Below are 17,560 nucleotides of genomic sequence, written 5' to 3' on the forward strand. Positions count from 1 at the left end.
AACTCCAGGAAGCCCCAAAATGGGTGGAACAGGGAACCCGTGGCCCCTCACTTTAAGGACGACCTTGGGAAAGATGTGTTGCCAAGCCCTGGGGGAGTGGCAGGGCCCCCCACCCCTGCTAGGGAGGGAAGGCAGCTATTGGCTTCTACCAGCCCCTCCAGAGAGAACAGCAGTCCACAGACCAGCTTGTCAGAGGGCCAAGGGACTGCCCACCCAGTCCTGACAAGGATACAGGGCTTGCGCTGGTGCTGGGAAGATGGGGGGTGCCAGGCTAAGGGCTGTGTGGGGCATATGGGCACAATCAGAGTAATAGCGAAGGGAGGGACAAGAGGAGGCTGGAGCCGGGGCATACGATGACCCCCCGACTCAACACCCAGTGCCAGTACCAGTAGGACCCAGAGGGTTGGCACAGCACGAGCACCCACGAAGGCAGGCCCTGGGGTCTGTTCCCCAAGTGGGTGGCCATGCCCCAATCCACAGTGCTAATGGGAGGCCCCAGGAGCTGCCTTTGAAGCCCTTCCCCAAACACCACTTGCCATGTGAGTGTCAACCAGGAAGTCTTTATTGAGCCAGAAGAGCACCCCAACCCCCCAAATCCTTGAGAGGCTAATGGAGAACAGGGGTGGGGTCTCTAAGGGGGGGGGGCGTAGACAGGTGGGGAGGAGGCTGAACGGGCAGAGCAGACAGTGGAGGCGAGGACCTGCCAGAAACCGAGGAAGCCCCTGCTCCTCGTCAGGGCCAGGTGGTCACTGGTCCTGCCTGCTCAGCCACCCCAAGGCTCCAGAATCACCCCTCCCCTCCTCCTTCCCTGTCGGCTTTGCCCCAGCCCCCCACCTGGGCCTCCCCCGAGCCTCCGATCCATTCTCCATATAGCAGCCTGAAGGGTGTTTTGGAAAGCTCAGACCTGACTTGCCTCCCAGAGACCCTCAAGAAACAAGGTCAAATTCCCACCTCGGCCTGCGAGACTCCTGTGGGCAGGCCCCAGGGGCACCTTTCCCAATGGCGACAACCTGACCTCCTCTCTTGACCAGGCCCCCTCCTTCGTCCCCTAGGTCCAGAACCAGCCAGCAAGCACCTCCCTCGGTCCCTGCAGTCTCCTGCTGCTGCCGCCTACTCATCCTTCCTTGGTCTCAGCCTGAGTGTCCCCTTTTTCGGGAAGTCTTCCCTGATGTCCCACACCCAGGCTGGGTTACATGGCCCCTCTGGGCTGCCCAGTCCCAGGCCACCCCTCTCAGTTGTTACTGGCCAGGGACTTCTTGTCTCTCCCTGGACTGTAAGCCCTGGAAGGACAGGGCTAGGGCTGTCTTTCCTGTGTCCCCAGCACTACCCAGGATGGATATGGGTGAGCAGAGGTGCTGACTTTTCTTAATGCTGGACTACCAGGAGTGGGTCTAGTTATAGACAAGCTCCCCAGAGGAACAGGGTGGTCTACGGGGGAGTGAACAGTGCACAACAAAAGGACTCGACTTTGTGATCTGGAGCTTAGAGTGCAACCAGGAAGACTGCTGGTGCCCGAGCAGGAGAAAAACTTGGGTTGGGTGCTGGGGACACCAGCTGGAGGGTTGTCTGGCCTGCAGCGTGCACGCCTGGGCGTGTTGAAGGGTGGGGTGGTGTAGGGTAGGCCCTGCTGACCCCTCTGGGGGCCTCACTCCTGGTGGCCTGTGTGGCCTCTGGCAAGGCCCTTTCTCCTGGGCCGAGGATCTTCAGGGGCCTGGCTCCTGGTGGCCTGTGTGGCCTCCGACAAGGCCCTTTCTTCTGGACCTAGGATCCTCAGGGCTTCTAATCTGGGTCCACAAATGGCCTTGGGGTGTGTGTGTGTATGTGTGAACCCCCTCAAACTGTATGCAAATAATATGAGCATACTGTCCTGGGAATGGGCTAGAACTTTCCTCAGATCACCAAAGGGGTCGGGGAATGTGAAGACCACAGCCCTGGCCTATGAGCCTGGAGATCTTTCCTCCCTGCTGGTCTCCCATGAGAGGCCTTGGTGCCTCCTGGGTTTTAATGTGGGTTTGACATTTCCATAAGCTCCTCTCTTGACCTTAAACGTTTCTCAGAGAACTTGCAGAGGAAGGTTAGGAAGTAAGTCACTGAAAAGCTGTTTCAAGCTAGAACACGAAAGTAAGCAGCACAGAGAGGAAGCCCCTTCCCGTCTGAGGGTGAGAAGAGAAATCAAAGGACAGCAGTCTTCTGAGTATAGAGGGCGACAGTGAGGGTGTCCAGCTCCGTGGGACAGGATGGCTCCTGGCCCAGAAAGCTTGCAGGGGTGGAGGGGTGGGCGCTCTCAGGGGAGGTGGTCCTTAGACGCGGAACCGGCGGAGCTGGGATTCCCACCCAGGTCCGTTTCACTTCAGCTTCTGTTTTTTCTACCACACCACTTAGCTTCTGCGTGGCCCTGAGTAAGTCACCTAACCTCTCTGGAGCCTCCATTTCCTGTCTACACAATGGAAGTGAAAATACCCACCAAGTGGCGGACCAGCAGGCTCAGGCCTGTAGGCGTTCAGGGAGAGCCCAGCGCAGAGTGCTCAGTGAGTGGGGGCCATCGTGAGGCGGCCAGTTCGTCACCAACCCTGCCGCCCTGCAGGCAAGCTCTCCTGCCTCATCTACCCTGGCCCACAAGTGCCCTGGAGCCCTGGGTCTGCCCTGCTGCTGCGCCTCTACCACTCACGGTGTGCCCTGCTTCCTTCTGTTCCTCGGGGCTAGGGGTGGGGCTACCCAACTGCTTTAGGCCCACTCTGTGCCAGCGCACAGCAGGTACATCAGAGTGCCTTAGACAGAGGCAGAAAAAGGTGGGTTGTAAAGGGTAAAACCTGGGAGGAAGGAAGGAGGAGGGAGGGAGGGAGGGAGGGAGGGAGGGAGGGAGGGAGGGAAGAGGAGGCAAGAAAAGGAGGGAGGGAGGGAGGTGGCTCTCCAGAGCTCTGAGGTGGGGCTGTGAGTGACAGTCTTTGACTTGGCAGATTCCAGTGGGGGCATGTGGGTGACTGAGGTCCTGCCCTGGCGTCGCAGGGGCCAGGCCACTGGAGTGAGGGGGAAGCACCTCACCTTTGATGATGGATTTCATGTCACACTTCACGGAATCGATGTTGTGTAATGCGATCAGGAGCTCTCCAGGGTTCAGCGGGGACAAGGCTGAGTTTCCCTCACCTGCAGCAGGCGGGAGGAAGGGTGGGGGAAGACAGTGCGGACGCATAAGTGAAGAGATGGGTCTGAGTTCCCCAGATCGGGGGAGCTGCGAGCAAAGATGAGGTGCCCTCTACTTTCAGGGCTGGAACAGGGGAAGCAACTGACAACATAAAAAGGGGACACCGAAGGCAGCAGCAGCCCTCAGGCAGCGTGAGGTTGCCACTGTGTGCTCCTCCCCATCCTGGGCTCCCACCCTGGGTAGCGTGTGGCACGGCTGGGTCTCTCTGCCCCTGGGCTGTGCACCCCCGAGGGCAGGGTAGGACCACCTCCTCGTGTGGTCCCCAACACAGACTCCAACGCGGCACAGGGGAACATGGGCATTTGTGGCACAGGGCAAGATGGAGCCAGGCTACAGGCTTCCAAAAAGTGGCTGGAGCCTTCTGCTGTGTGGGGCCTGGGGGAGTGGAGGGGAGGCTGGTGGAGTGGCTCTTTGCTGCTGCTATTTTGATGGTCCCAGAGCCATCTATATGTGTGTTTTAAACCACCAGGATCTGCGTGGAACAGACATCCTCCATTTTTTCTCTAGCACCAACCACTGGGGTAAGGGCGAAGAATTCCTTGCTAGTTTTTCTAAGTTGAAAGTTTTGCTTCTTTTTTTTTTTTTTTTTTGGAGATGGAGTCTCACTCTGTCATCCAGGCTGGAGTGCACTGGCGCGATCTCCGCTCACTGCAAGCTCCGCCTCCCGGGTTCACGCCATTCTCCTGCCTCAGCCTCTTGAGTAGCTGGGACTACAGGCGCCCGCCACCACGCCTGGCTAATTTTTTGTATTTTTAGTAGAGACGGGGTTTCACTGTGTTAGCCAGGATGGTCTCGATCTCCTGACCTTGTGATCCGCCCGCCTGGCCTCAAGTTTTGTTTCTTTTTGACTGTGTCAAAACGAAACGCCCCTGGCCCACAGCTTGAGGGATTCGGGCAAGATCTGAGGAGGGGCCAGACTGGAGCCGGGCCTGAGAAGGGCTGGTGTGTGGCCAGATCCTAAAAGGGAAGATGCTGCTGGAGCCTCTGCCCCTAGCTCCACGGTCTTGCCCCTGCTGTGAATGAAACCATCATAAAAACATCCCAGAGGGTGGCCTGGGAGCTCCGGGACACATGGAGATGTCCAGTACAGCTGGTGTCCCAGGGAGCAGGATGTGCCCTCTCACCCTGAGGGGGGTGCCTGCACCTTGCCTTCTGCCCCACCACCTGGGGTGGGTGGGCCTCTTGGTGGGGATGAGGCTGCATCACCTACCATGCTGGGTGCCCAGCAGGCGGTTGAAGACTTCCTTCACCACGATGGGGTTGAGTTTGATGAGTTTAGGCAGGGCCTGGATCACCTCTTTCTACAGGGAGAAGGTGGTGGGGGTGGGAGTTGAGTCACATACACCCTCATTTCCCTTCTAGACAAGCCACCCCTTCTGCTCGCCCTGGGGAGCTGAGGGCAAGCTCTGGCTCACTGAGCCCCTCCTACCCTCACCACACCCTCAGGGCGGAGCTTTCTCCCCAGCTCTCACCCCATCTGAGCCCCCTGCATGTCACATGTGTGTGCCCCCAAGAGGCATCCTGATCCTTGTCTGACAGAGGAGAAAAGCGAGTCTCAAAGAGGGGAAGGGACCTGCTTGAGGTAGAGGAGGAAGCAGCAGAGCCATTGGCACCCGGGTGCCCATGCAAATGAGGCCAGGAGCTGCTCCACATTTCCAGGGTACCCAGGTGTCGGCGGCTTCCATGACTTCTGACCACAGGCAAGGTGCCTTCTGCCCTCTGCTATGTGCCTCTGGCTCAACTGCTGCTGAAGCAACATGCTGCCCTGCCCCTCCCAGTCCCACATGTCCCAGGTAGCAGGGACAAACAGGCCTCCAGCTCCATACCTTCTCCAGCCCATTGAGCACCGGGATGAGAAAGCGGACGTCTGGCAGTCGCTTGTGGTAGAGATCCCGGACCCGCTTCACCAGCTCTGGGGAGGGTGGGACTGCATGGAAGCAGCAGGAGGCACCAAGTTGGAGGCGGAGGGGAGTGTGGGAAAGGGTGGGCACCCAGGAAAGAGAAGCAGGCAGGTGTGCAGGAAGGGATGGCAACTTCACCCTTGGCTGCTCACGTGCAATTAGCACCACACTGTTCCAAATGGAGAAACTGAGGCCCTAGGACAGGCACAGACCCGCAAGAGGTACGACCATCTGGGGACCCAGCAGCTCAGATCCCCAGGGCCCGGGGAAGGCTAAGGAGAGGGGGGAAAGCCATGAAAGGTGGGGGTCTCCAGGATCACCTTTGTCTGTGAGGCTGTGCAGACATCGCGTGACCAGTGTCTCTGCTCCCTTGGGACAATTTTCCACCAGCAGGAGCAGCTCCGGGGAGTTCATGCCCATTCCTCGGATCTAGAGGCAGAGACAGGGATGACGAGACCCAGGGTGAGAGCTTAGGGGAGGCTCAGGTGTTGCCGGCAGGGTGGCTGCGGGGCATGCTGGCGCCCAGGGTGAGACTGAGGTGACAGGGTTTGGAGGGCGGGGGAAAGGTGGGGAAGGGCAGGAGAGTCAGAGGAACCTTGGCATCTCCCTGCAGCTCCTCCAGACATGGGCCTGCTCCAGCTCCCAGCCCTGGCTGGGCTGTCCTCCTGCGGGCCACTCCTCTGTGGCTCAGACTTGACCTGACCTCGAATGCCCACCCTGTGCTTCGTTCACTGGTGAAGATGTTTCTGGCTCCACCCACCTGCTTCGTGACTCGGTTTCTCAGGCGCAGCTGGCTTGGCTGCAAGCCCAGACCAGGCTCCACCTGCTGCTGCTTCCTGAGCCTGCCCCGCGGTGAATGCCAAACAGGAGCCAGGGCCAGGCTCCACCTTTGCCCAGTAACGTTTACGCTCCTGACTAAAACCGACTGTCTCTGCCCTCGAGAAGCTCACAGCCCTGCCAGATCACTTTTCTGCAAAGTGAGATCACTTTTCCACAGCTGGCCCACCTTGAGAATGGGGCTAAAAATCTGTTTCCTCCCGACTACAAGCCTGTTATCCCCATTTTCCAGGTAAGGGCCCCACTGAACCCAAATGGCAGATAGGTGGGGATTAACATACAGTTCTCTCTCCCGTTTATCACGAAAATGTTCTGTAATCCAAAAATGTCAGGGGCAGAAAGAAAAAAAGTGGTTTCAAATCCTGCTGCAAACTGGAAGAGCAGACCTTCTAATCTCAGGTGCTAGTCTGTCACTGAGCTGCTTCTCATGTGGGCAGCCCTGTGCCTCTAGAGAGAGGGGCAGGAAGGACTTATGTTTATGTAATGACAGCTAAAGAGTCCCGTTAGCAACACCGGGAAGGCCAGCTCATAAAGTGACAGTAACACAGAGGTTTATGTGCCTGAGTTCATGGACTCCTTGCATCAGCGTGGAGGGACTGGAACGTCTTCCCCATTTTTACTGACGGGCCCAAGGTCGCAGTGAGAAAGCGAGAAGTGAACGCGAACCCAGGTCTATCAGCTCCAGGCTCCTAACGGCCGGGCCACTTGACGTTTCCTCAGGAGTGACATGCGGACCGCCTGCAAGCTACACAGCCTGGGTCGGCCCGGGGTGACCACCCTTCGGGCTTGGCACACTCTGAGGTGGAGCAGGTTGGGGAAGAGCTGGAGCTGGGGACACAGCCTTGCCCGTGGGTGGGCAGGGCCTGGTGGGCTCAGGGGCCTCACCGGCTGCTCAATGACCCTCAGCACCGTCCGCTTGATGTCGGCGATGGCTTCAGTGTACACGGCCGCCAGTTCATGGATCAGCTTGTGGTTCTGAGGCAGGAGGGCCAGGTAGAGGTACAGACACTGCTTCACTGTCTCCTCCGTCCAGGGTGCTGCCACCTCTGACAGGGCAGGAGCGGGCATCAGATTGGCCCACACTCTTCTCCAACCCCCTCAGACCCTCAGGAACTGTCCCTTCTTGGGCAGTGGAGCCGGGGAGGGCAGAGAAGGGAGCCGGGGCTGGGGAGCTAATTGTTCTAGGGCAGGGAAATGGCGGGGACCAGGACTTCCCACCTCCAGCCTCCCCTGACTGCCAACACACAAGGCAACTAGAAGGATCTTTCTAAAGTGCGATCCTGACCCTGTCCCTCTCCGGCTCCCCAGCCATGCCTGCCCTGTGGCCTCAGAATAAACCCCCAGCTCCCTGCCTCACACTGTCTGCCAGATGTTGTATGGGGTGGCCCTGGCCCGCTGCTGCCCTGCTGCCCTCCATGTTGGTCACATACCCATTCTAACAGTCCCGAGGGCCCTGGTCTCTTTGCCTTTGCATCCACCCTCCTCTTTGCCTGGTCCACGGCACCTGCTCAGCTTCTGGGCCTCCCGAAGGCTGTGCGTCTCCTGGGAATGCTTCCTGGCACCTGGGCCAGGCCTCCCGTGCTGCCCTATCATGGCCCCAAGCCTTCCCATTTAATGGTCCATTTACTCGGGGTCTGAGTCTACCTGTCTGTAATCCAGGGCTCTGCTGAGGGAACTTGCCTGAGATGGCCCTGCCTGGTCCTTCCTCAGGCCCCACCGATGGCTGGCTCTCCTCGTCCTCCAGATCTCTCTCCCTGACCCCCCAGGCTGGGCCAGATGCCCCCTACCCTGACTCCCACAGCCCCCAGGTGGCTGTCCCAGTCCTGCCCATTCCTGTCACTGGTGTCCGAGTGGCTTCCCCACTCATCCCCTCTGCTCGCAGGGCCCAGAGCGCGGACACAGCAGCGCTCAGTATGCATCTGATGACCTGCGCCCAACCTGTGTCCTTGTCGGCTCCAAACAGCACAGACGGTGGGTTGGGGTGCACCAGGAGCTGCAGGTAGTTGAGGGCAAATTTCTCCACATACTCCCGCAGCTGCTCCTTCTCATACATGCGTTTGATGAACAGCAGGGCCTGGGAGCGCACCTGAGGAGGAAGATGGAGAAGGGCAGGGTCAGGGAAGAGGTAAGAGGAAGAACAGCTATTCCTGCGAGCATGGCAACACTCACGTGAAAACAAGCCCGAGGCTGAGAAGGGGCAGCCCAGCTGTTACCAGGGCCCAGGGCTGGTCCCCAGTGCAGGAGGCAGATATCCTGGCCAGGGCCGGACCCGCAGCACCACCTCACTGCCTGCCTCTCCAGCCCATCTGCCCATCACTGCTTCTTGCCTTGCTCACTAAGCTCCAAGCAGAGGGAGAGCTCCTCAGTTCCTTAAAAGTGCCACTCCCTGCCAAGTCTCCCTAGAACGCCTACTGCCAGCTAAACCCTGTTTCACTCAGATATCATCTGCCAGGAGCCGTGAGGGCAGGGTCTGGTCCTGGGCACTCTGACCCCAGCAGCAGCACATGGCCATGGCCAGGGCCAGGGGTGTGAGATGAAGGTCTGCTGAATGAATGAAAACGCTACCCAGCAAGGGCTGGGGCAAAAGGCTGCAGGCAACGATGGGTCAAGGGCGCTCTCAACCACAGCACGTGCACATCTGTCCCCTCTGTCTAGAGCACACCCAGCTACTGATTTTCCAGGTCTCAGTGTACATGTCCCCTCCTTGAAAGAAGCCTTCCTTGAAACACCTCCCCTGCCCACCCCACAACCAGATGGTCGGCCCCTCCCTCCCCAGGGCAGCCACACACTGCTCTGCTCAGCTGCTGAGCACGCTGTGTCCTCACTGCTGGCTGAGGCCACACCGGCTCCCCTGCTGGGCTGGGCAATGCCCTCAGGCCCCGGCACAGGACTGGGCTGCAGGAGGAGCCTGTGCTGGCCACCATGGGTGGACTAAGAGCGAGAGTGGGACTGCCCTTCCCAGGAGGGCAAGCGCACGTGTGTGTGTGTACACACTGCAGGCAGACTCAGGCACGGTAACCCTGGTTTCTAGGCAGCTTGATGCCACTGAAAATGAAAACAAAACAGACAGAAATAGCCAAAAAACCACTGAAAGAAGGGAATGGGCCCAGAGAAACTTGCAAGGGAGTGTGGAAGACGTTGGGCTGGTTACTCAGGATAGAGGCGGCCTCTGCAAGCTGCAGGCTGAGGGCAGCCAGGAAGTGGAGGAGGGGATCACCTTGTCCTTCTCATGGGAGCTGAGGTCGAGGAGGACATGCAGGTACTGGAACTGGCGGGACGGGCGCTTGAAGATCAGGTCTCGAAGTGTGGACATGCCCAGATAGGTGCGACTCTGCAGCAAAAGGAAAGGAACCCGAGCTCAGCCCACCTGAGTGTGCCTCTGGGCTCTGTCTTTCCTGCCTGCCTCTGATCAGGTACCTGGACAAAAGGGCCCGGTCCCTCACAAAACCCCCGGCCACAAGGTTTAGACTGTGTGCCCTTCAGACCCCTCAGGGCAGGGCCCTGTCCCCTGCCCCAGGCTGCAGTGACCAGGGCCTGTCCTCACCTCATCCTCGCAGTACTTGCGGACCACCTCCAGGGCACTCTCTGTGATGAGTGGCGCCTCCAGCACAACCTTGGTGAAGATCCTGCCAGAGATGGAGGGAGGGCCATGGCTGCAGAGGAAGAGGCCGCCTGGCTCCCAGGCCCTGCTGAATTGTAGGAGCTCAGGGCCAGCAGGCCCTCCCTCAGGGGCTGCTTGTTCAAGCTCCTGGTTATAAAGCTTTGGAGGTGAACAGAACAGGGTTCAAAAGCTGGCGGCTGGATGATCTGGGCAGAGACTGCACCTCTCTGAAACTCATTTCTTCTGTTTGTCAAACAGGGATTCCTAACTTTATTCACTGAACATAAGAATGGGAGGGAATGATGGCGGGTGGAGAAGGGTGTGGGTATTTTAGATATGGTGGCCTCAAAAGGCTGCTCTGAAGTTACAGTTGAGTACACTGGTGGATGAGAAGGAGCCAACCACACATAGAGTTGAGGGAAGAGCATTCCAGGTGGACAGAACAGGAAGCACCAGCGCCCTGAATTTGACATGTTCGAGGAACAGACAAAAGGCCAATGTGGCTAATGTTCGGGGGGTAAAGCCAAAGAGATTGGGTCACATAAGGCCTCACTGGTCACAGTAAGGAGGCTGTGTTTTATCCCAAGAGCAATGGAGAACCATGGAAGGTTCCTTGTGGGGAAGTAATAAAAGGATTTATATAATAAAATGTTCCTGGAGCTGCTGTGTGGAGGATAGACGAGTAAGCTGGAGGCCACGGATAGGGAGGAAGCTACAGAACCAACTCAGGTAGTGAATGGGGTGTAGAGAAGTCTATCTCCAGGCCCATGGGTGAGCACTGTTATTTACAGATGGGAAAATGGCAGAGAGAGGGAGTGACAAAGCCACGCAGAGCAAGCTCAGAGCAAGTGGCAGAGCTGGGGAACAGCTCAGGGAGTGCGACCTGGAGCCCACATGCAAAACTACAACCTTGAACGTGCCTCCAGAGGGGGAGGAGGAGAGGAGATTTGGGATGGGTGCGAGGAGGACTGACTCGGGGGGTGACGAAGAGGGAGGTGGTCGCAATCAGAAAGGGAGGGCAGCACCAGGAGGGGGAGCCTCTCGGGGACAGGAGGGTGCAGGGTCAGCCCCCTCACCCATCCTTCTGGTCTGGTTTCTCCTGCAGGCCAGACAACAGGCGGATGAGGCAGTCCTCATACTTGTCCAGGGAGCCCGAGGCACCTGCGGCCAGGTAGGCGTTGTACTCCTGGTAGAGCCAGGCGAAGGCCAGGTCCAGGCGGGCCCGCACATCCTCCAGGATGAAGGACAGGACCTCCGCCTTCAGGCCCGAGTTGAACTGTGTCACCAGGCTGGCCAGGATCTTTATGCGGACCTGGTGGGAGGGTGAGCCAGTATGTCAGTGTAGGGTGGGCAATCCAGGGACTCCGCAATCGTGCCCTGTGACTTCTCCCACCCAGATGCAGGAACTCTCAGAGCAGACAAGGAGTGAAGTGAGGAAGGCCAGCCGAGGACCCTTATGCCTAGGAAGGTCCCGTTTGTGTGTTGGGGGGTGGGGGTACCAGGGTGGGGATCGATCATCACAGAATAAAAATGAGTTTCTAGGAGCAGCACCCATGTACTTAAGTGCACAGAAAAAGATCCTCAAAGATTCCCCTCATTTGTGCCTTTGTCACCTTTGAAGAGAGGGATGGGGTGCAGGTGATGGCCACGGAAAAGTACTGGATCTGGATTCCCCGGAAATATTTTTCAGCTCAGGGAGTATGTTCCTATACTACTGGCTAATCAACAATTAACTTCACAGAATGGGGAAAAAGTCACTTTTCCCCATTCTTTGAAGGTAACAGTGCCAGCAAGTGGCAGAATCAGGACAGAGAACCAGGTATATTTCTAAAGCTGAATAGTAACAGTAAGAACGTTAACAACCGTGAAGAACCAAGACCACAAGAGCAGCCCTCACTTGCAGAGGCCTCCCAGCACCCGCCCTGTGCACCTGAGTGCCTGTGCTCATTGCACATTTTTTCCTCCTCGTCACCCGGGAGGAGCTGCTGCTACTGTCTCTGTTTTATGGAGGATGGGAGTGATCTGGAGAAGCGGCTGTGGGCAGCAGAGTTGGGGTCCGCAGCCAGGGAGGTTTGACGCCAGGGCCAGACTCTTCGCTGGATGTGAGGTAGACGTTTGGGTAGAGGGACTGGAAGGATGGGGTGGGGGGTGGCAGGCGCACACCTGGGCTGCCCCGCTGCAGGCCACAGCCTTCTCAGCCCGCAGGATCCGCTTCACAGCGCCCAGCTTCATGGCTTCCACCTGGGCATCGGTAAGGGGCTTCAGCACGTCGCTGAGACGGAAAATTTTCTTGCGCCCACCGGCGCCTGCCAGCCTGTGTGGAAGACCAGTGACAGAGATGCAGTGACCCAGACTGCAGCAAAGGCCTGTCTGGTGACTCTCCCAACTTCAAGGACTAGGTAGGCAACAGAGATGGCCCCCATACCCCTGCTGCCTCTCCAGTTCCTCTGTGTCTCTGAGGCACGGTGTGGCGGTGGGTAAGAGGAAGGAAGAGGATGTTATTTTGGTTTTGTAGAGGGTGTCTTACGGAAGGCTTCTGTGAGTGGGGATCTGAACGGAGGCAGGGACAAGATACACAAATGTCTGGGGGACCAGCTCTCCAGGCAAAGGCCCTTAGGTGGGAACAGACTTGTGGGCACGAGTGGAGGAGGGGTGAGGGTAGCAGAAGAGAGCTCGGAGGGTAGCAGATCCCGCTCAGCTGTGTTAGTAAGACTTGGGGCTGGGCACGGTGGCTCACGCCTGTAATCCCAACACTTTGGGAGGCTGAGGCAGGCGGATCACGAGGTCAGGAGATCGAGACCATCCTGGCTAACACGGTGAAACCCCGTCTCTACTAAAAATACAAAAAATTAGCCAGGCGTGGTGGCGGGCGCCTGTAGTCCCAGCTAATCGGGAGGCTGAGGCAGGAGAATGGCATGAACTTGGGAGGCGGAGCTTGCAGTGAGCTGAGATCACGCCACTGCACTCCAGCCTGGGAGACAGAGTGAGACTCCGACTCAAAAAAATAAATAAATAAATAAAAAATAAAAAGACTTCGGTGGCCGGGACTGGCTGGATTTTGTGGTGTGTAAGGGAGGTAATAATGGGGACAATGATGACAGCCAGTAGCATTTACTACACAACAGGAACCATGCGAAATGCTTGACAATCACAATCACTTTTCACTCGAGTATCTAGTTACCTAACCATCACCATTACCACGAACTAATTTAATTCTTCTTTGATCCTTATGAGAAAGATATTATCATTATCCTAATTTTAGACATAAAAAAGGATTTTTTTTTTTTTTTTTACAGGAAAGAGAACAGCAAACGCTTAGTGGTTATGGCACTGACTCGGGAGTCAGAGCGAACCTATTCCAGACTTCCTTCTGTCTGCCTCTCAGTTACACACACACACACACACACACACACACACACGCACACGCACACGCACACGAGCTGAGAACCAGACCTTCAGGGTAGGGCTACTGTCCTGCCCTAGCACCCAGAAGAGGACTTACCGGGGCTGAGTGACAGGGATAATGGGCTCTGGCCTCCTCTTGGCCTGCGGTGCCTCTTCCTCCAGGGGGGACATGGAGCTCAGGGAACCCACCACCGAGATGGCTTGGCCCTGGGCTGACAGGCGCCGCTTGATCAGGACGCTCTCTGTCTTCACCACCTTCTCCTCCTTGGGCTCCTCCTTGCACTGTTTGGTCTGCTCTACACCTGAGGGGGAGGCAGCAAACAGACACCCAGTGCGTCAGACCCACCTGCTCCAACCCGAGGACCTCCTGTGTGCCTGGCTCTGTTCTGAGCCTTGTACACACAAAACCTTGTTTAAATCCACACAACACTGTCCTGGAGTGGGTACTCTTTTTATCCCCACTTTTCAATACAACTGAGGCTCAAACTAGAAATGCCATTCATTGCTGGGGGGAGCAGCAAATGCTACAGCCACTTTGGAAACATGATGAGCAGTTTTTGTTTTTTAGACTGGGTGTCACTCTGTCACCCAGGCTGGAGTACGGTGGTGCAATCAGGGCTCACTGCAGTCTCGACCTCCTGGGCTCAAGCAATCCTCCTGCCTCAGCCTCTCAGCCTCCCAACTAGCTGGGACTACAGGCGCATGCCAACATACCTAGCTAATTTTTGTATTTTTTTGTAGAGATGAGGTCTCCATATGTTGCCCAGCTTAGTCTTGAACTCCTGGGCTCAAGCGATCCTCCCGCCTTGGACTTCCAAAGTGCTGGGATTACAGGTATGAGCCACTGTGCCCAGCCCTCAGCTGTTTTTTGCGGAGACGGAGTCTCACTCCATCACCAAGGCTGGAGTGCAGTGGCTTGATCCTGACTCGCTGCAGCCTCCACCTCCTGGGTCCAAGCCATTTTCCCGCCTCAGCTTCTGGAGTAGCTGGGATTATAGACACCCACTACCACACCCAGCTAATTTTTTTTTCAGTAGAGACGGGGTTTCACCACATTGGCCAGGCTGGTCTTGAACTGCTGACCTCAGGTGATCCACCCGCCTCAGCCTCCCAAAGTGCTGGGACTACAGGTGTGAGCCACCACACCCAGCCTGTAGCAGTTTTTAATAGCACTGATCACACCCTATGACCCAACGGTTCCACTCCTTGGTATATGCTCAAGACAGATGACAGCATGTGTACATGAAGAGAGTTGGACACAAATATTCACAGCAGCTTTATTCCCAATGGCCAAAAACTGGAAAGAAGCCACAGGTCCATTAATACCGGTGTGGATAAACAAATGATTGTATATTCATATAACAGAATACTACTGAGCAATAAAAAACCAACTAGTACCTCACATGACAACAATGAAGAATCTCAAAAATGTACAGCAGGCTGGGCATGGTGGCTCACGCCTGTAATCCCAGCACTTTAACAGGCCGAGGAGAGTGGATCACCTGAGGTCAGGAGTTCGAGACCAGCCTGGCCAACATGGTGAAACCCCATCTCTACTAAAAATACACACACACAAAAAAATCAGCCAGGCATGGTGGCACATGACTATAATCCCAGCTACTTGGAAGGCAGGAGAATCACTTGAACCCAGGAGGCAGAAGTTGCGGTGAGCCGAGATCGTGCCATTGCACTCCAGCCTGGGCGACAGAGTAGGACTCCAGCTCAAAAAAAAAAAAAAACAGCGAAAAACAAAAAATTAGCTGGGAATGGTGGCAGCGGGTGCCTGTAATCTCAACTACTCAGGAGGCTGATGCAGGAGAATCGCTTGAATCCAGGAGACAGAGGTTGCAGTAAGCCAAGAAAGTTCTGCTGCACTCCAGCCTGGGCCACAAGAGCAAAACTCCGTCTCAAAAAAATAAATAAATAAAAATAAACAAACAAAAAAACACAAAAAACCATATGGCAAGCCAGAGAAACCAGACTTTGTGATCCTATTTAGTTTTGTTCAAGAATAGGTAAAACTAGGGCCGGGCGCGGTGGCTCACGCCCAAAATCCCAGGACTTTCGGAGGCCAAGACAGACGGATCACAAGGTCAGGAGATCAAGACCATCCTGGCTAACACGGTGAAACCCCGTCTCTACTAAAAATACAATAAAATTAGCTGGGCATGGTGCCGGGCACCTGTAATTCCAGCTACTCAGGAGGCTGAGGCAGGAGAATGGCGTGAACCCAGGAGGTGGAGCTTGCAGTGAGCTGAGATTGTGCCATTGCACTGCACTCCAGCCTGGGCAACAGAGTGAGAATCTGTCTCAAAAAATAAAAAATAAAAAAATAAAAAAGAATAGGTAAAACTAGTCTATGGAGGCAGAAATCAGAACACTGGTTTTCTCTGGAGTTCAATGCCCTGAGGCATCTCTGGAAGAACAAGGAGGAAATTTCTACAGTGGCAATGGTCTATCAATCCGAAACTTTCTGAGTCTCAACAAAACACAAGTGTAAAATTCCACACCTGACCTCGTGTGGATAGATGGCAGTCAAAACATCATTTCATGAACAAAATTATTAAGAAATATTACAGGTCCAGTGTGGTGGCTCACGCCTGTAATTCCAGCACTTTGGGAGGCCAAGGTGGGCGGATCACAAGGTCAGGAGATCGAGACCATCCTTGCTAACACGGTGAAACCCCGTCTCTACTAAAAATACAAAAAACTAGGGCCGGGTGCAGTGGCTCACACCTGTAATCCCAGCACTTTGGGAGGCCAAGGCGGGTGGATCACAAGATCAGGAGGTGGAGACCATCCTGGCTAAGATGGTGAAACCCCCGTCTCTACTAAAAATACAAAAAATTAGCCGGGCGTGGTGGCAGGTGCCTGTAGTCCCAGCTACTCGGGAGGCTGAGGCAGGAGAATGGCGTGAACCCGAGAAGCGGAGCTTGCAGTGAGCCGAGATTGCGCCACTGCACTCCAGCCTAGGCGACAGAGTGAGACTCTGTCTCAAAAAAATAAAAATACAAAATACAAAAATTAGCCGGGTGTGGTGGCACACGCTTGTAGTCCCAGCTACTTGGGAGGCTGAGGCAGGAGAATCGCTTGAACCCGGGAGGTGGAGGTTGCAGTGAGCCAAGATCATGCTATTGCACTCCAACCTGGGTGACACAGCAAGACTGTGCCTCAAAAAACAAAACAAAACAAAAGCTAGCCAGGCGTGGTGGCACATGCCTGTAGTCCCAGCTACTCGGGAGGCTGAGGCAGGAGAATCATTTGAACTTGGGAGGCAGAGGTTGCAGTAAGCCGAGATTGCACCACTGCACTCCAGCCTGGGCAACAGAGCGAGACTTTGTCTCAAAAAAAAAAAAAGAAAAAGAAATATCGTATATAATTACCTTTGAGCTATGTGTATAAGAAACATTAATGAATTTCATGTTTAGACTTGGGTCCCATCCCTAAGATACCTCATTATGTATATGCAAATACTCCAAATCCAAAGGTCTGAAATCTGAAACACTTCTGGTCCCAAGCATTTTGGATAAGGGATATTTAACCTGTATCTTGATCTGGGTGATGGTTACACTGGTGTGTTCACTTTGTGAAAATTCACTAAGGTCTATAATTAAGAGTTCTGCATTTCACTTATGTGTATTACACATTAATAGTACTGTTAAAACAGGGTAAAACTATGAAGCTCAGAGAGGTTAACTAACTTGACCAAAGTCATACAGATATTAAGTGGATGAGATCTGATTCAACTCAACCTCAAACCCAGGTCTGTTGGATTCCAAAGCCCAGGACTTAAAAACACTGAGCCATCTATCTGTGGTACCTGTCATTATCTACACCTTAGCTCCCACATGATTTTCAACTGCACCACGAGAAGTTGCTCTTCCAGTAAGGAGAACCCAGAAGCCACAAGTGCCAATCCCTGGCCCAGGTTAGGGCCAGGACACACTCACCTGGTCCCAGTCCGGCAGCTGTCATCTGTGTGGCCATGAGCCGAGCCAGGTGCTTGATCTGGGCTTCCGTGCCTGCTGACTCCACGGGGGTGTAGATGGCCTGGAAGGAGGCTGGCATGGCCTCGGGTAGGTACACCATGCTGATGAGGACCTGTGGGATGCCCAGGAAGAGAGCCTCTCCTTAATCATTAACTCAAGAAGCATTCTTTCCATGCCCATGCCAATACTGGGGAAATGGCAGTGCCTAAGACCGACTTGGGCCTGCTCTCCTGGGGCCCAGCCTCTTCTGGAAGTCACAGAGAAAACAAATAATTATATAGTGTAGTGCTTGAGAGAGGAACATGAAGGGCACTGTGAGCCACAGCAGGAGCCAGGCAAGGCAAGGGCTCCCTGCGCAAGAAGCACCTAGGCTGAGAACTGAGGGGAGGGCAGGAGTCAGCATAATACAGGACAAGGTTTTGAGGTGGGAGGGGTGTGTATTCCCCGTAGAGAAACACCATGGGAGAAGGCTAAGAAGCAGCAGAGCTGGCACCCTGTCCAGAGAACAAAAGAGGCCAGGTGCAGTGGGTCATGCCTGCAATCCCAGCACTTTGAGAGGCTAAGGCAGGTAGATCACTTGAGGTCAGGAGCCCAAGACCAGCCTGGCCAACATGGTGAAACCCTG

General features: G+C 55.4%; 1 protein-coding gene across 2 annotated transcripts in view; it reads right to left on the reverse strand.

The window, feature by feature from the left end:
* SYMPK (symplekin scaffold protein) overlaps positions 1–17,560 on the reverse strand; it is a 48,115-nt gene that overhangs the window by 2,899 nt on the left and 27,656 nt on the right. For both annotated transcript variants that reach the window (XM_008970709.7, XM_055104001.3), the window contains 12 exons: positions 16,897–17,047; positions 13,044–13,248; positions 11,705–11,855; positions 10,618–10,853; positions 9,485–9,566; positions 9,158–9,271; positions 7,879–8,026; positions 6,826–6,986; positions 5,424–5,532; positions 5,029–5,129; positions 4,413–4,503; positions 3,043–3,144 (listed from right to left, as the gene is read on the reverse strand). In XM_008970709.7, coding sequence (XP_008968957.3) covers positions 3,043–3,144; positions 4,413–4,503; positions 5,029–5,129; positions 5,424–5,532; positions 6,826–6,986; positions 7,879–8,026; positions 9,158–9,271; positions 9,485–9,566; positions 10,618–10,853; positions 11,705–11,855; positions 13,044–13,248; positions 16,897–17,047 — 1,651 coding nt within the window. The remainder of the gene's footprint in view (positions 1–3,042; positions 3,145–4,412; positions 4,504–5,028; positions 5,130–5,423; positions 5,533–6,825; positions 6,987–7,878; positions 8,027–9,157; positions 9,272–9,484; positions 9,567–10,617; positions 10,854–11,704; positions 11,856–13,043; positions 13,249–16,896; positions 17,048–17,560) is intronic.

The sequence above is a fragment of the Pan paniscus genome, chromosome 20 (assembly GCF_029289425.2).
Source record: "Pan paniscus chromosome 20, NHGRI_mPanPan1-v2.0_pri, whole genome shotgun sequence".
Classification (NCBI taxonomy): Eukaryota; Metazoa; Chordata; class Mammalia; order Primates; family Hominidae; genus Pan; species Pan paniscus.